Source organism: Myxine glutinosa, chromosome 10 (assembly GCF_964187855.1).
Source record: "Myxine glutinosa chromosome 10, kmMyxGlut1.1, whole genome shotgun sequence".
Taxonomy (NCBI): Eukaryota; Metazoa; Chordata; class Myxini; order Myxiniformes; family Myxinidae; genus Myxine; species Myxine glutinosa.
The window spans coordinates 96,637,971-96,660,461 of NC_136270.1; the positions used below are offsets into that span (position 1 = coordinate 96,637,971).

The 22,491-nt window shown below is 40.9% G+C and overlaps 1 protein-coding gene across 4 annotated transcripts in view; it reads right to left on the reverse strand.

Annotated features, from left to right (window-relative positions):
* Positions 1-1,713: 1,713 nt before the first annotated feature.
* The window catches only part of LOC137433941 (SH3 domain-binding protein 4), a 71,690-nt gene continuing 50,912 nt past the window's right edge, over positions 1,714-22,491 (reverse strand). For all 4 annotated transcript variants that reach the window (XM_068126449.2, XM_068126450.2, XM_078785915.1 and 1 more), the window contains 4 exons: positions 17,721-17,854; positions 10,394-13,254; positions 3,570-3,755; positions 1,714-2,497 (listed from right to left, as the gene is read on the reverse strand). In XM_068126449.2, coding sequence (XP_067982550.2) covers positions 2,288-2,497; positions 3,570-3,755; positions 10,394-13,254; positions 17,721-17,838 — 3,375 coding nt within the window. In that variant the 5' untranslated portion in view covers positions 17,839-17,854 and the 3' untranslated portion in view covers positions 1,714-2,287. The remainder of the gene's footprint in view (positions 2,498-3,569; positions 3,756-10,393; positions 13,255-17,720; positions 17,855-22,491) is intronic.

Consider the following 22,491-nt stretch of genomic DNA (forward strand, 5'->3'; position numbering starts at 1 on the left):
TTTTTCCCCGCAAAGTGGGGGTTGACCTTTTTCGGGAACCGTGGTTGTTGTTGTTTTTCGGTCCCCTTTTTGAAGTAATGTTTTACGGCCGGATGCCCTTTCTGACGCCAACCCTTTTTGCCGCCTTTAACGACAAACAGGGAATTACCAGTGAACTGGTACTCAATTTGCATCAGCGGCACAAACGCGCTTCCAGAGAGATGATGCAACGAGCAGCCACAGGCTGCATACGAAACAACAACAACAACAACAACATGGTACTGGGTAGAAGATACTAAATGCATCATCGATTTGCACACCACAAAAACTTTTTTTTTAAAGCATTTTTATTCAGTTCATTCCTGATACTGACATGTTGCAAGAATTAGATACTTTAAAATAAGGTCTATGTGTTACTTTGTAGAAAAACGACATTAATAATTATATTACTGCAGCTAGTGTTTCTGCTATAATTCAATGGGAATTTCTCTATAATAAAAAAAACCGCTTAAAATATCTTAAATATATGTACATAACAAATAAAGTTAATTAATTTCGTATAAACCAACTGTTTAACAGGGAGATATGGAAAACATTTTTACATTTGCAGAGCAATATCCTTTTGGTGGCGCTGGCAGGGTAAGGTTGAGGCATGTGGACTCATCTGTGAGCTGCCTACCCGAGGTTTGAATATGGATGGTGGATGTCAAATACCTGAGGGTCTTGCAAAGAGTAGGTGAGTGGAACCGCCAGTACCCCAAACAAAATCCAAAATTTCTGCCCAAACTATATTGCCAACCTGCAAGTACGGCCAAATACCCTCATCGTGAATGGAAGGAGGCCTTGAACGTTCAGTGGACTGAAAACAGGATGAAGATGATTATGATGATGATGATTTTTGGTTTCTCATTTAGACCAATCATGTGGTTTATATGAAAGGAATTATATTTTCATCACATGTGCTTTCAACAATACCATGATGACTGCTAGAAAGCAACACCATACACAAAAATATGCTACACAAGTACCAGACTTCACTATTTGAGCTTTCCCCATTGCGGATATATAAATGACATTATCGTAAATCAATTGCAAGAAGAAATTAGTGAATACTGGGAATGAAGAAGTCAAATATACTCGTATCAAAGAGATAATAATGAGAGAATGTCTGATTTCACCATCAGCTTCAACATTCATTGGCATTTCATACCATCGATTGATTGGCAAACACACGCTTAAGTTTCTTTATTATTATTATTATTATGAAATCTTGCATTGGTTGCTTTTGAAAAGATCAATCCTTTTATCTTACAAAACTTTTTTCAAAAATACAAAGCAATTCGACAGGAAAAGATTAGTTGGACAGTTTGCATGGAGAATACTCAGCTATGATACACAAATATATATAAAAAAACAATTATATATAGTGCGTGTAATATATATATATATATACGTATGTAAATATGTATGTATGTATGTATGTATGTATATATATATATATATATATATATATATATGTATATATAGATTTGTGTATATATATATATATATATATATATATATATATATATATATATATATATGTATATATATACATATATATAACATATACTGTATATACATATATGTACAGTGTATATGTATATATATATATATATATTTATATATATATATATATATATATATATATATATATATATATATATATATATATATATATATATAACAATGCCAGCAAGGCAGCGTCTTCGGACAGTGATCCCATGAGGAGGACACAGGGTGGGTATCCCAGACATTGCAGGTTCAAATCCAGCTGAAGGCAAAATTATCAACGACTTGGAATCTTAGCAGCTTCTGTAACTGGAGCTTCTCTCAGGTAAATTACCATGTTGGTGTTGGATTTTTAGTGAAAACCAAAAAAAAATCTAGGAGCCTCATTAATGACCTTGAGAGAAGAGGTAATGTCTGTCCTGCCTGGGCCGATGTCTATACAGCACCAATCTACACTTTATAGTGGAATCATAAATTCTTCCGGGCTGCAAAGGATTCACATCAATGCATGCTGCTCATAAAAGGCAGTGGTATTCACAACTCCCTAATTGAAGAAAATATCTACATATGTGGCATATTTCAAACCTGTAACAGGGTCTGCAAAATGAATATTCATTTAGTAACAATGCAGTGATGTTTGAGTAATGTTAGATGGAAAATTGAAATGCTTTTATATGGAAACCTGACAAATGTTCCACAAAAATACAGCCCGATTAAGAATGTAAGCAATGCAACAAAAGTCTGCCCGACAAATAAATCAGTCATCATTTGGACGGAATGACTGGGCCTGCAGAACTTCCAGACCATTGACGAGCATAAGTAGACCCGTAGGAACATGCCATGAATGTGTGGGTGGCTCCCGCATTTTGTCCAATGCTGTATGGACATCCTGCAGGACATCCCTGTAGGAATCCCCAGCTTGTGTGCGCCACGTCACCATGAAATCATAGGCTGGTTTCCAGCGCATCTGGAGTAGGAGAATAACCTTATTATTCAAGTAAAATGCCACTTTTATATAACAATCCATCAGTTTGTTACTACCGCCACCGAATGTGGATGGAGGGTTTTAACCTCTGTATGTTTGTTTTTACAGGTTGGGTTTGTGACAAGGACGAAATGATTACGTTTTGATGAAAATCTGAATCCAGATCTGGATATGAGAATTTTGATTCTTCACCATTGAGTGTCAGAGCCAAAAACGATATATAACATGATATTTCAAAAGGTTGTGGACGAGTTATCACAAAACATGGTGGATGGGTTGGTTACGTGACAAGAACAAGGTGTTTAGATTTTGGTCCAGGACGGATCCAGATCTGGCCTATCAGTGGGATACAAAGCGTAAACTGTTCGGTCTGGCAGAGGTTTGCTCTCTACCGAGTGCCGTTCTAGTTTTCATCGTTTCAAATAGATCTATAGATCAAATATCTCTGCTCACCTTCACTCTTTCATTCCCCTTTTCTCCCACCTCTGGAACAAACTCCCTCACTCTCTTCAATCCCACTCCACCCTCCAGGTCTTTAAAACATCTGTTCACCACGATCTCTTATCTTCCCCCATTCAAAACCTTGATCTTTTCTACCCCCGTTAATTCACCCCAGATCCACTTTTTTGAAATACCAACTTCTTTCCTGGAAGTCCTAGCAGTGTCCATGTGTTTTATACCTATCCCCCTCACCCCCTTCCCATGCTTCCTCCCCCCCAAGCCCTCTCCCTCCCACAGATCTCCCGACGTCCCTGTTCTCTGCTGTTGTACTTGTGTGCTTCCCTCTCTCTCCCCATCTTGTCTAACGCTCCCTCTATTGTATGTTTTGTGTGTCCGTTTTTTTTTGTTTTTTTTTGTGCTTAATGTTAGCTTACATGAGCCTCGATCTTGTATACAAAAATATAAATAAATAAATAGAATTTCTTCAAAATAATTTCCCTGAACCGATACTTATTTAAAGTATATATTGGCAAAAGCTTAGATATGGTTGAATGCATTACCCGTGTGCTACCCCTATTTTTTGCTTTAATCCATGTTGGTCCTTGTGCCTTACCTCAGAAGGCACCAGGCCATTCTTGCTGTGAGGAGATTCATAAGCCTCGGCCTCTGTGGGTGAGAGGCGAGCAAGTACTGCAGCGAGATGTTTCCATTGGGCGCCCACCTGCACAGCCAGTGTTAGCAGCATGGAGTCCAGCAGACAGCGGATGAAAATTGCCTGCAAGTTCAACTTCAGTAAAGCCTGCACAAAAGGTGGCGACAAATCCATGATGAAGTGTGTTCATACTTTTTGCTTTTTTATTTTGTTTTACAAACCAAAAACATTAGGGTTTGTTTGTGTTTTGTTTTTTTCATTTGCAATCCATTTAGCAATCCATTTTTACATTGAGCAAGTTTGATTGCTATAACTTTGCAAAATGCAGGAAAATGTTGAAGAAATTCAACCAACAAAACTTGTGACTCCAAACTTGTCTGTGCACATTATTACCATTATTACCCCACACGAGTGCATGCACGAAGCGCAAAGCGGGGTTAAGGAATTGGTTCACTCTGTCTGTCTGTCCAGTGATCGAGGAACTACTTCATGTCATGAGACTTCAATATTTTTAACACCGTAGAACACGAATCGGAACATGAACCCGCAATTTACTCGTCCTTTGGCTCTGAATTTGGTAAATTGTCCCGAATCTTGTCCCGAATCTTGTCCCGAGTGCAGATGTGCACAGCCGAGTGAGATAATTGCTTTAGTCTGTCCGGCAAAATTGAAAATCATTCCAAACGGGGAACGTACTGTTTTTAGGGATGTCATAAAGGATGCAAATAGCAGGCACGAATCACGAATGTAATGTGTCACCGTAAATAAGGTGGTGTAACAGACGGTGCATCAATGGCGGTAAACTCCTGAAAAAAGTTTGGTTTTTTTCACAGATTTTAAAACTTTTTAAATTTCAATTGAATAATATACTTGACCACAGCAGAACACAAATTACCTTTTGGAACATTCAAACCCCTTCCATTTAGCAGTACTTGGACAAAATTTTCTGCCATTTAATGCCATCTTGACCAATCACATTTGTGGCTTGCGCTCTCAGCCTTTGGGAATATCGAGATTTTGACAAAAGTGCATGTCTTGGGAAATGTAGATCGTAATCGGAAATGCAAGGCAAGAGTTGACAAGACCCTTAAGTTCCCTTGTCTTTTTTCTCAAGACTGCGTGGAGTAAAGTGTTCTATGAAGTCTCTCTTCTTTTTCTGCATTTAGTTACTGGAAAACTTTGGAACGTTTGTGCCAACAGGGAGTGATTGTGCAGCAGGTCATCCTAAAGGGTGTCATATGTTGTCCAGCAACGTTTTGACAAATAAGATATCACAGTGGGTTTCTGTAAGAGTGAGCATCTGGGCAGCCGCATGATCAAATATGATATTCAATATGCAGGTTAACTGTGGATATTTACTTTAAAAGTTGTAAGTGAAGTTAAAAACGAAAAAAAAATAAAGGGTGGAGAGTTTACAGACTTTTGGGTCTCGGCTTGGATTCCTGGTGAGAATGAATGTAAATAAAATTGCCTTTCTCATTCAGTGCCAGCAGGGGGCAATGCACCTCAACTTATGTTGCATTTGGAATGGGGAAGCAAAATCTGGCTTTTCAATTGATCTCAGCTAGTATTACAGATCCCAATAATATTTTGAATCGACTAGACCGTTGTGACCAATTTCCTTTCTTTTAGTTAGCTGCAGAGATGTCAATAAGTCACTTGAGCCAAGTCTCATGTAAGTCTCAAGTCTTTGAGGGCAATTCTCAAGTAAAGTCTAAAGTCTCCGCAGTATTACTTCAACTTCTGTGAATTCTCACATTTACTTATAAACCTTTCCAAGAATGGAAATATAAACTTATTTCTCTGGGTGAATTTTCAAGTGTTGAATGAAATTTGATGTTGTTGATGTCACACAGCGCTTCTTTTTATGACCGAGTTATCGAAAGTTTTACATCCGAGTGAGACCACTTTGGGAATGTTTGCCACAATTAACTATATAAGAGAGCCGTCGGTCTGTGTGTCTGTCTGTGTGTCGCCATTTTTCTCAGAGATGGCTTAAAGGATCTTCGTCAAACGTTCAGAGGTTAATCAGTGAGTGCCTGGGAGTGTTTTATGCAAAAAGAAATTTATTTATGATAAAAAGTTCGTTTTATGGATTTAAAAAAAATGCTCTATAATAGTACCTTAACCTTTTTGATTTATGACAGTTATATACACGTACACATTCACATAAATAAATCCAAAATAAGCACCAGACATTTGAACACAAATAATCAAACAATACCGGAGGTGGTCGAAGTTGGTAGTAAGGCTTTTTCTTCTTCCTGAACGTCATCGTACTTAACTCAGAAACGTGAGCACATTCAGCAGCATATATTCAACGAAAAGGTAAAATGATGATTTGACATTTGTGATGTTTTCTGATTTGGATTTATTTGCTTTTACATTATATTTGCCCTCATTTCAAATATGTTAATGTTTCTTTTTTGCTTGAGCAACGCCGGGTACTCCAGCTATAAACACTTTTCTACCTTACTTGGGGTACAAATACAACTTTGTCTGGGAGGTAACATAAGCTATGTGGCCATGGCCTCATTCGGGAGTGTGGGGGACTGGGAGAGGGGCGTAAATTCTCTATGTAAATGTGTCCCGTGTAGCGCCACCTGGTGATGGTGGCAGCGGGTATTACAATTTCCTCTTTGCACAGGTAAATTTTTCCTCCTTCACTTCCCCACCTTTCCCAAAATGGAGGGGCCTGTCAAAGCCACACCCCCCCCCCCTAAATATGTATATGTAGTATATCTTTCCCCTCTCTCTCCCCTCACCTACCCCTCCCCCTTCCACTCCCCCCACTCCCTTCCTCACCCCTCCTTCCTCTGCTTCCTCCCCACCCCCCCCCATGCTCCCCCCCTCTAGGTAAGTGCCAGGTACTCCTGCTAGTCATTAATAAATTTAATAACACAAGTGCAGCTTATAAGTCAGCCTGATGATCGGCTATCAGAGCAGACATGTGAGGAGATTTTTCTAATTCACTTGTATACAGTACTAGCAGAAGTACCCGGCATTGCCGGGCGGGGGGAGAGGAGGGGAGGGGGGAGGGGCAGGGAGGGGAACGGGGGGGGAGGGGAGAAGAGGGGGAGGGGGAGGGGGAGAGGGGAGAAGAGGGGGAGGGGGAGAGGGGAGAAGAGGGGGAGGGGGAGGGGGAGAGGGGAGAAGAGGGGGAGGGGGAGGGGGAGAGGGGAGAAGAGGGGGGGATGGGGAGGGGGAGGGGGGATGGGAGGGGGAGGGGGGAGGGGAGAATGGGAGGGGGGAGGGGAGGGGGGAGGGGAGGGGGAAGGGGGAGAGGGGAGGGGGAGGAGGGAGGGGGGAGGGGGAGGGGTAGGGGGGAGGGGTAGGGGAGAAGGGGAGGGGGTATGGTGGAGGGGGGAGGGGAGGGGGAGGGGAGAGGGGAGGGGGGGAGGGGGGAGTCAAGTCGGAAGTCATTGTCGTCAATTGAATGTCGCATTTATTTTTTATTCCCTGTCAAATGGCATTGGTCCCGCATTCCGAACCCGGAAGTCGGAAGTCATTGTCGTCAAATAAATGTTTCACTCTCTGTCACATGCCGTTGGTCCCATGTCAATTGGATGAAGTTGAAAAATTAACGTTACGAAGTTTCTCTGGGACGTACTGATTCCGAATATGAAGTTGAAAAATTAACGTTCCGAAATACGCTGATGACGTCATAATTTTAAAACGCGAAGTTTTTTAAATTTTAAGGTGTGCTGTAGTTGCTCTGAGACGTACTGATTCCGAATATGCCTTTGGTTTTGCTCTGCGATGAGTAGTTCTCGAGTTATAAGAGGACAAACAAACAAACAAACAAACAAACATACTTTACTGCTTTATATAGATAGATTTATTGTGGACATAAAATGAAATGTACAAACTAATTAACTTCAATTGTTGTGTTTTAAGGTACCGTACTTTTTTTATGTTTTCCTTTAAAAAAGATGTCATTACATAATTGACAACTAGATATCTGTGATCACAAAGTGGTTGCCAAGGGTAATCCCTCCTCCGAATGCAGGAGGCTTACCCTTGGCCTGTGATCCAAAGATGGCCATAATTTTTCAGATCACCATATGACCATGACCTTCAGTATTTTTGGGCAGAGTGTAAATAAATAAATTAATTTATCCATAAAACTCAACGTCATGAAAATCGGATAAAGATTATTTAAGTTTTGATCACTTTCAGAATGAACTTTTGCACCAATAATGTGAATAGAAAGTACGCGGGGTTGACCTGAATGTTGACCTTGACCCAATGTGGTAATGACCTAATTAAAGTCATTTTAACATTTTTCACCATAACTCGATTGAGGTTTGTCAGATTTGAACGACATTGCCCTTTTTTAGATAGCCTAGAACAAGGCACATTTACGATCTATTTACATCATATTCATACCCCTACGGATTAAAGGTCAATTTCAAATCACGGTCGGAAAAAATAATGCAGTCAAAATCAAATGGTGTTGTGAATGGTCTTACACCCTGGGAGTACTAAACCACCATTTAGGTTTTTCTTCCTTTTTCTGCCAATGTCCGAGCTATACCTTGGAGTTAGCTGGGACTTTTTGGGTTGACCTAATATTTTTGACCTCGACCTCATTTTAATTCAATGTTTATTCAACGATTATTTTCCGAACATTGTTAACAAGCCATAAACTCAAGTCTCAAGCAAGAAACAAGTCCCCAGACACCAAGTCCCAAGTCCTGGTCTCAAGTTAATTTCGCCGAGTCTGAGTAAAATCACAAGTCACAAAATTTTGCGACTCGAGTCGCCAACTCTGGGTAGCTGTATAATTCACACTACATGTTGTGGGTTGCAAATGCTGGGATGTGATAATATGGCGCAAGCATGATGGGCAAAATAACCTCTTCCTGTGTCTTTAGTACCTTGTACATTCTTTGTAAAGATGGGAAGTTGATTGTTATGGGAATAATAAGATTAATGGATAATTTGGTGTCTACGTTTCTACAGACTTGGCATTTAACATGGAATATATATTTTTTCTTGACTTGGGTTTACTTTCTGAACTCAGTATATCAATCTGGTGAGTTTATTTTACCCTTCGGTGATGTCTTTGTTGAAAGAACCATGTCACTGATTGTCTATCGCAGCAAGAAGTCAATAACAGGATTATATCACAGGTGGCGTGACAAAATGTAAGGACAGGTACATTTGACGATTGGCTTCACAATCGGGTATATAAGGGTTGTTGCATTCTGTATTAGTGGAAAACAACTGCTGCAGTGCTGCACGTCTACAAAAGTTATTGCCGCTTCCTCTGGAGATGGCCCGTCAACTTGACAACGCTGTTTGTCATGGAGTGGTGGCTTTACGAAATTCTGGCATGAAACAGCGTGCTATTGCTCGGCAGTATGGCATCACTCAAGGTCAGGTGTCAAAGATCCTGAAACGAAATGCTCAGAGGGGTGTCCCTACTCCAATACCGAGGCCAGGACGTCCACGCAGAACCACAAGGAGAGATGATCGCCAGCTCCACCGGTTAGTCTGCAATGGCCGTACCAAGTCAGCTAATCGGCTTAGGGCTGAGTGGCAGCAACTGACAAATGTGCCTGTATCCAGAAGGCTAGTCAACCAGCGACCGGCTCAAGCAGGCTATCGTGCCAGGCGTCCCCTGAGAAAGCCACGCCTGACCAGACAACACAGCCAGCGCCGATTGCAGTGGGCCAGAGAGCACCGTCAATGGCAGCCAGGACACTGGAATCACGTGACCTTCAGTGACGAGTCTAGATTTCTGGTCTATCGTCAAATGGCTGCGTCCGATGTGCGCAGACAAGTGCATGAAGCCCACAACGGAGATTGTATAGTGCCAAGAGTCCAAGCTGGAGGTGGTGGGGTGACCGTTTGGGCTGCTTTTCATGCAGGGGGCAAAACTGACCTGGTTGTTCTGAATGGAAACCTGAACCAGTTCAAGTACAGGGTCATTCTGGAAGAAACATTGCTTCCATTTGCTCATGCAGCCTTTCGAGGAAACTTTGTCTTCCAAGATGACAATGCACGGCCTCATCGTGCTTGCATGATCCAACACTTTCTTGCTGACCGTGGTGTAGAGCATATGGAGTGGCCTGCCATGTCCCCGGATATGAATCCGATAGAGAACTTGTGGGCAAAATTAACGCATCAAATCGACAACTTGGACCAGCAGCCTACCTCTGTGCATGAATTGCAGCAGGCTATTGTCACTGCATGGCAAGCGATTCCTGTCCAAACCTTGGCAAATCTCGTGAACAGCATGCCTCGACGTGTACGTGCTCTCCTGAATGCTCGTGGGGGTTACACGAAGTACTGAACTGTAATTTTACTGTCCGTAATCCCAGTCATAATTTAGCTTTTGTTTTTGTTGGAATTTGTTTTGGCTAATGTGCAAAATAAAGAGATACTTCTGGAAAACGTACAGAAGTTTAACACAGTACTGTCCATGAATTGAGTTTGATATCAGTTTACATCACTTTCAAGGATCAATTTATTTGCTTCGAAATGTCAAATGTGGTTTTTGTTTCTTTTAAAGGTCACATTAACAAGATCTAGAATAATTTCAACATAATTCCAATGAACTTTTGGTTCTAAGTCATCTTGAAAAGTAAGTTCACCCCCACAAAAAAAATATGCCATATTAAATGCCAAGTCTGTAAATTATGGTGTGTACATGCCATATTAAACATAAACAAGTGATGTCTCTCACCTAATGCTGTATGCATCATGATATGAGATATTCAGTGTTATTTTATCATGCAAGATATAAATCAGAACATTCTTTTTAAATTTGCACTTACAGTGAAAAGCTCTTTTGGAAAAGACCGTCGTGGCCTGAGCTCTTGGCTGTTGCAATCCTTGCGTAATTTGTCGAGTACAGCAGCAACATGCTCTGCCTCGTTCCAGTCTGAAAGCCTCAGGGACATGTCCAATTCACTTTTGTTGTAACCAAGTGCATGTGCCAGCATCTTCCAGTCAGCAACACCCTCCGAAACTGTGGCACGTAGTGTCACGTAGCTGTATGTCAGGTGGCGGCAAGGCCGCAAGAGGAGGTCTAGAAGAATGCCTGTGGAAAGTGGAACATTGTTCGGACAACGCTTGGCAAGTCGAGGTTCAAGAACCTTGACATTTTTGCAATGAACCAGGCCAAGGCGTCCTGTCACATAAGCCACAAACCATTCCTTGACTTTGCTGTGACCACGCACATGCAGACGCTCTTCACTCAGGAGACCAAACACATCTCCCTTTCGGTATTCCAGCAGGTAAGGCGACTTATTTTGCCGTGAAATTGTGCATAGAGCTATGGCGTAATGGGGCAGCACCACGGAGCGGTCTTGGAATACGGGTATTTTGATTGGTGGAAGTGGGGGTGGTGGTGGTGGTGGTGGTGATGGTGTTGAATTTGGAGTTGCAGTTACTGAGCTTTGTTCGCGCCTCTTTAAGAAACGTCTTTGTGATGAGGCCTTACTTTTGGACAATACACTTGTTGGAGCAGCAACAGAAAATTGAGAAAGGAGGTCACCTGGCTGATCACGAATTTGAACTCTTAATGAGAAGTGAGGCCATGCTGATTCTCCATGTAGTCTGAAAGGAAAAGGTAACCTACAAACACGACCCAACCGAAGATGGAAGCTTCGAACAGGCCTGCTTTTCTCAACCAGCTGGATGATAGATTCACTGGCAAAGAGAGAGAGCTCCAAATCCTGTGGGTTACTGAGCACAAATTCGTGTTTGCCCCACAATATTAAATTGTCAGACTTCGCACCTTTCTTCGATTTTCCTTCATGGGCTGCATCACACAGCGGCATCTTCCGCGGCACTTCTTGATGCCCAAATATGGCTAAAATTGCGGTGAATGAACGTGGAAGTTGTGCTGGTCCATAAAGACCCACCGTCAACTTTCTGTAGACAAAGTTCCAAACTCCAGTTTTTTGTGACAGTGCTGGTCGGGGCTCTGATTGATTGAATGCCGATTGTTGATTAAGGTTTAGATCAAAATCAATGTCGATCAGTTTTTCACAAACTACCTCGCTTTCCTTTTGGAATGCATTCACTTCGGAAAGTAGGCTTGCGTCTTGAGCAGAATTACTGAGGTTATTCATCGCTGTGTCAAATGTTTTTATTCTAGCCACTGCCACTACATATGTGGACTGCAATGTTGACTTTAAAGACACCTGAAGCAAATCTCCATGAATGCATGGGTCAGGAAGTGGTTGAAAAGGGCCATCTTGGCTTGTGCCAGAGAAGCACACAATTTCAGCGGCATTCTGGCTTTTAGTGTCTGGCTTTACAGTTGCTGATACTTTCATCTCAAGCATGGGTGGCTTTAGAGTAGGAGAATCTCCAAGAAATACCTGGACAAGTGGTGTGATTACAGTGCTGCAGTGGCCGCTCAGCTTAAGAGGAGGGTCGAGCAGAGCTCTTAAAGAGACCTGCCGTGTCCCACCTGGCCAAACGTGGCCTTCAGGCACATGTAAGGTGATAGATGTGTCAGGTATTTGTACTGAGCCACCTGCTGAATCTAGGTGTCCTGATGTTTGGACAATCAGTGGTTGATGGGGAATGCTCGCAGGAGTCTTTCCAAGATCAGTGCAGGAACGGGTGAGCTTACGATGCTTCAACCAGGCTTCACGAAAAGCTTGCCGGTTGTCGTGTAAGAGCTCGGGCTTTGAGGCGCTTGCAAGGCCAGTGGAACTGAAATTTCCCTCTGGGCAGTACCCATTGATACTTTCCTTTGTTGCACACAACTCAGCCATGCTTTTCGATCGCTGTCTAGGTTCCGCTGATAGATTAGGTGGCTCAATCATAGGACTCGATAGATTATCTTCAGACTTGTTATTTTCAGTCCAGTCCTTTGAGGTGGAAGATCCATACAAACTCATCAAGTTCTCTTTACTTGTAAATCTTTCCTTTAGCACTGGAGATGTATCATTATTTATCGATGAGCCAGGAGTCCCTCGCATAGTATCACTTACATCGATCAGAGGATCATCCAACGAGGTATTTTCAGAAGCTTTACTGAAAGTATTTGGAGAAACATTTACATTCATATGGTTTAGGAAAGGGTTTGAAATGGCAGCAATCTTCCAAAATGGGTTGCTTTCACCTGACACAGTCATTCTTCTCTCTAACGTGCTGGCAAAAGCAGTCCGTACACTTGTAGGGTTTACGCTTAGGCATCTCTGATGGTTATTCATTGTGGGAAACACATCGCTTTCTTCTGCAACATTCGTCATTTTAGGCTCAAATTCCAAATCTATTAGAAGTTCGTTGGGACGACCCTCTTGGTGATTAACCGGGCTGTGCTGCACTTCATCTTGAGTCTTGGTTAAACTACTTGTGGTGCTGTTCATGCTTAAAGGCGATGCTGTTTTCCCAGAATGCCGCTCCATGGTCAAGTGAACTTCATCACTATCCCAGAAGTTGTCGACCATACCAGAGTCCGCTAGTGTGGTCCGTTGCAGGCCCCCATTCATGACAGGCCGCACATGTGATGCGGGGATGTAGCCTGCGTTGTGACTGTTGTGGGCATACCACCAAGCTGGGCCTGATGAGTCCAGCACATAAAGGTGTTCTCCACGCGAGAAGCGAAGCGTTGTCAATGTGTTGTCCGTGTGATCCTGAATTGCCACCACCTCCTGTAGGCAAAAAGGCGCAGGGCCTACAAAGGCAGGGAGTGGAAGAAAGAACATAAAAAGCAATAAAAATATTAAATATTTATTTATAAGTAAGTGAAACTATTCTCTAAGAAAACATGCACCACTTAATTCAGTACAAGTCTACAACATACCGGTACTGAAAGTTTCGCAGGACAGCCTAAAGACATTCACACTCGTCTTTTAGCTGTCCAGGCTGGGTTTGAATCTCAACCCCACAAGAAAACTGCCAGCAGGGTGAGGCATCAATGTGTTCGCCGTCTATTGGATGGGTGTTAATTTGAAGTATCCATCTGCCAGCACTGGTCATTGGTGGATGGTAGGATCTCACACTGTCTTTCGTAAAAAGTGGGCGGGTTATCACCAGCACCATTAACAAATTCCAAATTCCTGCCACCTTCGCTCAAGCATCAGGCCTTGTCAACCAGCTATAGTCTTCAGATTTTAAAATGTTTTCTGTGTTTGACACACACTATTGTTTGCCACATAATGGAAATATTTAAATTATCTGATTGTTTTTTGTCACTCTGGATCTAATTACACACTCTGCTTGCTGACAGTCATACAAGTACAAGGAAAGTTAAAACTAGGAGGAAGAAGGCTGCATGGCTCATCATACCTATGTTACATCAACATCACACCATTCCTACTGACTCATTCAGTTAGTGTTAGTAAGTGTTAACCCCAAGTTGAAATTTGACCAGGGTACCCCTACAAAGTTGCTTATTATTTCGGAAAGAGGGAATGGGAACTTTAACAAGCATGCCCTAAATGCAGATGAGATGAGTCTGGCCTCACGCTCCAATGGGAATGACACCCGAACTTGAAATGAACCCTCACAACCTGCATGCACCTGGGGTGGGCATATGTTGCTTACGCAGCAATGTAGCGAATGGTTTGCAAAGGTATGTCATTGTGACATTTTGGACAATGCTTCGCTCCTGGCTTTGATACAATTCTGGGATGACGGTCCTTATTCCGCCATGATGACAACACACCTTGCCATACTATACTGTGTATATTTGGAATTTGTTTGAGGACAACACGTTGATAAGAGTCCTGGACAGTGCAGAATAACAAAGTAAGCTCGGGTCAAAGCACTCTGGCACATCTTGGAACATTGTGTGAATTGTTGTAACAGACCATAATCCAGCACTGTAGTTGCAAATGCTACGAAGGAGGAACGATGCAATATTATGGTTGTTATCTTCCAGCAAAATCGAATGTGACGATATCATGGTATTAGAGGTAAGTTAAATGATCGGATTAGTAAATTTCTTTCAACTTTTCCTTGAGCCTTGATTTACCCTAAACATTTAAATGGCGTTTCTTCGATAGTGAATGCATCTGCACATCCAACTTGTTTGGCAACTTACTTAAAAAATTAAAAGGTTGCCTGTTATTACATCCACGAACGAAGGTGGTTACGTATATTCACCCCTGCTTGTTTGTCTGTTTGACTGTGAGCAGGATATCTCAAAAAGTTAAAGATGGATTCGGATGAAATTGTTAGATGTTTGACAAGGACGAAATTATTAGATTTTGGTGAAGACCTGGATCTGGATCCGGATACTATAAGTTTACAAGTGTCTTCACTATTGAAAGATAGGGCCAAAAACGACATATTGCATGATATTAAAAAAAGTTGTGGAAAGGTTGCTACAAAACTTGGTAGAGGAGTTTGGTAGGTGATGAGAAGAAGCTTATTAGATTTTGGTTCAGGTCCAGATGCAGATCTGGCCTATCAGTGTAAAGTCTTCAGCCTCATGGAGGTATGCGCTCTTAGTTGTACTACTGCATCTCATCTGTAGAATATATTGAAAGCCGTCACGACTGGTAGTGAGGTGGCAAAGTCAGAAAGAAGAGAAGAAAACATTGACAGACATGGGAGACAGCATGAGATAGTTGGTTGTGGGTGGCAGGGATGAGCAAGATAGGAGAGACTTGGAAACAATTTCACAGATGAGATAAAAGGGGATTTGTCCAAATTTGCTGTTGGCTATAGATGCAAAAGAAAACTAGTACATCACTCGGTAGAGTGCATACCTCCGCCAGGCTGAACAGTTTATGTTTTGTATCCCACTGATAGGCCGGATCTGGATTCAGACCTGAACCAAAATCGAATCTGCTTATTCTTGTCACCAAACCAACTCGTCCACCTAGTTTAGTCATAACTCATCCATAGCTTTTTTTAAATATCATGATATATATCGCTTTTGGCCCGATCTCTCAACGGTGAAGAATCACTTGAAAATTAAATAATTATTGTATACGAATCCATATTCAGATCTTCACCAAAATCGAATCAATTAGTCCTTGTCACATACCCAACTTGTCCACCAAGTTTCATGCAAATCTGTAAACAACGTTTTGAGATATCTTGTTCACAAACAGATAGACAGACAAACAAACAAGAGATATGTCGTGCAAAGCACAATACTTGTGAAATCCCTAAAATAAGTTGTTGGCCGATGATGACCTCAAAAATAATTGGTGGTTAAATTCAGTGACGTGGTATATGCAAATCCTCTTAATTTTTTTTAAAGTCAATCGGATGAAAATTGAGGATTTTACAAGTCTGGCCTATGTTGACCTTTTGGCCTATGTTGATCTAAAATACAATTAGTGGTTGAATTGAGTGACCAGATATGCAAATCCTCTTCAAATTTCAAGTCGATCAGATGAAAATTGAGGATTTTAGAAATTTGACAAGGTTGGTGACCTTTGGCCTATGTTGACCTATTGACCTTTTGACCCCAAAAACAATAGGCTTCTTGCTTATGACCAACTCTACCATTTGGTGAAGGTTCGTGAAGATCGGTTGAAAATTGTGACCTGTAGGCAACTGACATTCAGACAGACAGACGGATGGACAGACAAACAGACAGACAGAATGAAAAATCACTCATAGAGCGACACTTGGCAAAACAGAACAAAGTAGAATGGCACTCAGTAGGAGTAGAGCATCCTTTTGACCTCAAAAATAGTTGGTGGTTGAATTCAGTTAGCTGATATGAAAATCCTATTCAAATTTCAAATCAATCGGATGAAAAATGAGGATTTTAGAAATGTGAAAAAGTCGTTGACCTTTGGCCTATGTTGACCTTTTCGCCTTTGCTGATCTCAAAATAGTTAGTGGTTCAACTCAGTTAGCGGATGTGTAAATCCTATTCAAATTTCAAGTCAATCTGATTAAAATTGAGGATTTTAGATATTTGAAATTGTTGTTGACCTTTGGCCTATGTTGACCTTTTGGCTTATGCTGATCTCAAAAATAGTTGTTGGTTGAATTCAGTTAGCTGAAATGAAAATCCTATTCAAATTTCAAGTCAATCGGATGAACATTGAGGATTTTAGAAAAATGAAAACAGAGGTTGAGCTTTGGCCTATGTTGACCTTTTGACCTATGTTGATCTCAAAAATAGTTGTTGGTTGAATTCAGTTTGCTGACATGAAAATCACATTCAAATTCCAAGTCAATTGAATGAAAATTGAGTATTTTAGAAAAATTGGAATTGTTGTTGACCTTTTGGCCTATGCTGATCTCAAAAGTAGTTGGTGGTTGAATTCAGTTAGCCAATATGTAAATCCTCTCCAAATTTCAAGTCAATCGGATGAAAATTGAGGATTTTAGAAATTTGATATTGTTGTTGACCTTTGGCCTATGTTGACCTTTTGGCCCATGCTGATCTCAAAAATAGTTGGTGGTTGAATTCAGTTTGCCGACATGTGAATTCAATTCAAATTTCAAGTCAATCGGATGAAAATTGAGGATTTTATAAATTCGAAAAATGTGGTTGACCTTTGGCCTATGTTGACCTTTTGACCTCAAATGCATATAGGATTTTGTCGGACCACGAACTCTACCATTTGGTGAAGATTCGTGAAGATCGGTTTAAAATTGTGACCTGTAGGCAAGTATAAGTGAGCGGACAGACAAACACAAACAAACACACAAACACACTTGAACCGGAGTGATCAACATACTGTACTTGCAAAAAAAATATTCTTTTTTTGCCAAGTAATAACGCACAAGACCAACCAATATACTTGAAAAATCTTAGATTTTTGTAAGTAACAAACAGACAGGCATGGGTGAAAACACAACCTCCATCAACCTTCGGTGGCGGAGGTAAACACGACCAAAACTAAATTTGAAGCAATGGATATATGTATGTGCATAACAGCCCATATAGTGAAACAAGCTGTCACCAATACTGAGATGATGCACATAATATTAACTAATTCACCCCTTTTCAATAAACCCACTGAAGTGCTATTTCTCCCACAGGCAGTTATCTTCCTGTGCACAAACAAAGCTCTTTGAAAGAGGCAGACATTTTGTAATAAGTCCCGAGGCCAATTTGAGAATGAATCAGACAATGAATTGCTTGCAAGCGACTCTCCTTCGTTTCAGTGGGAATTCGTTTGTGTGTGTGGCATGGTGTGTGGGAGCAGCGGGTGGTCTTACCTCCGTGTTTAGCAGAACCTTGGGAGGGATGTGGGTCACTGAAGTCAATGAGGTCTCCCTCTGATTTGCACCGGGTAAAGTCATTAGGATTGTCCCTATTAATCCTATTTGCTGCCATGGCTTTGCGTGCTGGTCTGTGAAGTGGAAGATAAATCATTGTTGATGACAATTCAAACATACACAGGGACTTTTCCATGATGTACATCACATGACCTTTTCATTACTTCGTCTTAGGAATTATGCCATAATTTTAGGCAAAGGAAACATGTCTCCAGTAAAGCATATGACAGTCAGTATTCACTGCAGGTTTTTCTTATCTGGAAGGAAGATGCATGATAATAGCACATGTGATCAACTTTTCTACAAAATCCTGCAGAACCTTTATTAGTCCCAAGTAATATAGGCAGAATGCAGGTAACCAATTTTCCTAGAATTCACCAAATGTCCGTCCGTCTGTCTGTCCGTCCGTCCATCCATCCATTCCTAGGTACCGCAAAAACGGCTGAACTGATCGCAACAATATTTTGGGTAGGTAATCCTGGGACCCCCTGGAGTAAAATAGGCTATATTGTTTTTCCAATTTTTCCAAGTTTTTCAATTTTCCAGTTTTTCCAAACACGATGGAATAATATTTACCGATATGAACAGGGATGTGGCTTTTATTGAAATTCTACAAATACTGTTTAGATTTTGATGAGAATTATGAACCTGCAGCGAATCCGGAAGTGGACAGATGACGGCAATGTGCGGGTTTGATAATATCCCAATGCAACCGTCATTCAATCGTAATGTTAAATCGTTAAACGTTAATCATGTTAATTGTTTTGTTAAAGTATCAATTGATGATTGGAATTGAGTGAATACAATTACGATTTTGAATTCGTAATTGTGTTCACCCAACCATACGGAACTTCACATCAAGATTTAAATATTTTTTTATGTCACGAATGTTGGTAAAAGTTTATTTTTTATATTAATGTTATTTAATTTGTGATTGGAGTTATGCTGTTTGGAATGAAAAAAGAGATATCGAGTTCAAGTAAATGACGACATGCCGTGATGGTTTCTCCTTTCTAAATGTGAACTTCGCGGATCGCCATATGCAGATTCCGCCTTCCTACTTGATTTTTCTCCTTTCCCACTTGATTTTATTTCATTCCGACATGATTTTAGTCCATTCCCAGGTTGGAAAAAGTAATGTTATAGTATTTATGGAATGCCATTGTGTGCTGCTGACGGTGGTGATCAAGAAGAGAAATCACATTTCATCGGTAAGTGGCATTTCCCTTAGTTACTAACAGTCCCATTCATTTGTTTTGGGGACTCGTGGGAAAGCAAAGATGGCGGGCAAAAAAGAACTACCTCTCTTATCCAATTAGTATAGAGATCAATGGATCTGAACTGCTTTCACTGGCAGCTTTTTGCTTCACTCACCCTTTTTGAATATGGTATAATAATGTCATCTGGGTGGATAAATCTTGTTTATTGGCACTATTTTATAAGGAAAAATTGTTATGCCATTTCTGTACTCAATGCATCGATCCATCAGAATGGTGACACTTATTAGGGATTCTGATGGAATGACGGATTCAGTCCAGAAATGACACAACATATGACCTGTGCAAAACGGAACTTTCTGTTTTCTTTACTCCCACTTATCTTGAATGCATATTAAATGTAGACTATGCCTTAGCAGATAGAATACACATGAACCTTCACAAAAGTCGTTTTGCAAACTCAATATTTTTATTTTTATTTTTTTTGTATACAGAATCGAGGCTCGTGAAAGAGCTATCTTCACAAAAATCACATTTTTCACAAAAAAAAAATCAAACAGACAAACAAAATATATGAAAAGAGGGAGCGGTAGACAAGATTGGGAGAGAAGGGGAAGCACACAAACACAACATTTGAGATCAGGGACATCGGGAGATGTGTGGGAGGGAGAGGGCTTTGGGGGAGGAGACGTGGGAATGGGGGGGGGGGCGGGAGGAGACGTGGGAATGGGGGGGGGGGGGTTGGGAGAAGTAGAAAACACAAGGACACCAAGGACTTCCAGGAAAGAAGTTGGTATTTCAAGAAAGTGGCTTTGGGGTGAAATTAGCGGGGGTAGAAAAGATCACGGTTTTGTATGGGGGAAGATAAGAGATGGTGGTGAACAGCTGTTTTAAAGACCTGTAGGGAGGAGTGGGATTGAAGAGAGTGAGGGAGTTTGTTCCAGAGGTGGGAGAAAAGAGGAATGAAGGAGTGAAGGTGAATAGAGATATTCTAACATAAAGAAAATGAATTGGATCTAAACGACCCAGAAAACAATGAAGTCTCAAAACCTGGCTACAGACACTGATTGCCAATATCGTCTAAGTATGCACTATAACATACAAATGATCAAAAGTCCAAAGGAAAACAAATATGAAAACAAGCTCTAATTGTATACAATTACCTACAGAGGAGCATAACACATTCAAACTCCTTGGAATGAAAGTTTTGGATCTGCTGTATATTCCTTCTCCCAAATAGAGCAGTGGAAAGACTGACGTCCAACTCTCAAAATGACTCCATTTATGGATTTTGCATGAATACTCAACTAAAAAAAAACATTTACAACCAACTGAATTTCTGTCAGTCGTTTATAATAGCCTCAAACTGTGATAATAATGGGCCTACTATGTTATAATTCAACAAAACTGAACGCTTTGGGTATCACTTTACAAACAAAGAAGATGTACTTTAAAAGTAGACCAGTACCTCCCAACACTTGACCCAAAATAGGATAAACCAGAATACATCATTTGCAACATTAGTAGTGTGTCCTGATGCACTGCAGCGGTGCTGCTGATATAGTGCCCCATGTACTCAGATAGGAAATTTGGAATTTACTCAGGGTTCTGGCAATAACTCGCTACCCTTTTAGGAGGACATCATGGGATATTTAGCGACCATGGACAAAGATGGGCCCTCTAGCGGCCCAGCCACTACCTGCGATGCACCAATCAAACAGTTTATAGTCAAGTTCTGAATCAAACACAATTTAAATGGCTCAAAGGCACAAATACAAGTATGCTACCTCTGCATTATCTATATAATAAAGCAGGAGTGTCTGCATGGGTGAAGCTGCAGAAGCTTTAAAAAAAAAGGAAAAATACGCATTTGAAGGGGCCTCCGCAGACATGCATTTGAAGGGGGCTCCGCAGTCCGCAGACATGCATTTGAAGGGGGCTCCGCAGACATGCATTTGAAGGGGGCTCCGCAGTCCGCAGACATGCATTTGAAGGGGGGCTCCACAGACATGCATTTGAAGGGGGCTGCGCAGACATTTATTTATATACACTTTACCATCTTCACAAGAAACAGATAATTTTGAATTATTTATTTATTTTAAATACCTTTTCCGTTTGTACATCCGTTACTTATTAACCCTTTAAGTACGGATGACGTCCAGTGCCGCAACCCCCGAAAAAGTTTTGAGTAGGATTACGTTACCACACGTCATCGACTATACCTATAAATAGATCGTCAGGACGTGGTTGCATTCCCGTAATGCCAAATTAATCCCGTACCGGGGGTATTTTTATCAAAAAAATATCCCGTACTCAAAGGGTTAATTTATAGAGGAGTTGTATTAATGCAGAAGCTTTAAAAAAAAGGAAAAATACGCATTTGAAGGGGGCTCCGCAGACATGCTCCCCTGGAAATTTTTGAAAAATCGATGTCAAAATATGCCTTTTGGGGGTGATCTTGTCAAAATTGTAAAAAAAATCTATGCAAATAAAAAAGTGATATTTGGGGGAATATTTTTTATTTCACCTGAACATCCATTGCTGGGAGGATTATTTTCAACTAATACAGCATTTTATTATTATCAAAGAAATTAATTCTGAATACCACATTCGTACCTTTCCAGGATGTTTGATACACTAGTGGGTCCGTTGGTACAAATTCTCATCGGCCTTCATGGCCTTGTAGCATGCCTACCTGCTGTAGTGCTTGAGCATTAGCTTACCTATACAAATACAGTGATGTTTCCAAACATTCTTGCCCACCATGTGATTAACATAGAAGTTCCTCCATGAGTCTTCGATCAATTTTTTTTTTTTAACCTGAAATTATCTTGCTGACTTCTACTGCATAAGCTGACGAATCTTCGCAGTTGAAATCCAGGTGGTAAATCATTGGGGTTTCATCCTTGTTGCTATGCCATTGTGATATTAAACAGGATTTAAAAGTTTACTGAGCAACATTTAATGCTGCATCTACCTTCAAAGGAAAGAACATTGATGTAAACCACGTCACTAAAACTTTCCTTCATAAATTCAGCAAATCATTCGATTATGTTATGACGTACGTGATGTCGATCATGATTACAAACATTTTTGAAGTGCGCTATGAATTTGTGGGCTGAAGCATTGTTTCCTTTAAAAATAGCAAACTTGGGCTGCATGGTGACATCATCGTGCTGCTATGTTATGTGCGATGTTTGCATCAATAGAGAACAATTCCTGGAATTTGCTTTGTGTGCCTATTCACCCTGTCCCCACCCTTCCCTCCTTCGTCAAACCCTCACAATGATGTCATACTTTTTCAATGCTGAATACCTCTTCGCCTAAAATGGTATCCTCCGCGGATTCACCAAAATTCACCAAAAAAAAATGGTGGTCTTGGAATTCACCAAAATGCTCTCTGAGAAGCTGTGTACAAATTGAAAAAAAATATTCTGACTTTTGTACTTTAGAGCTGGGAGAAACTTTTACAAATCACCATACCATGTACGACT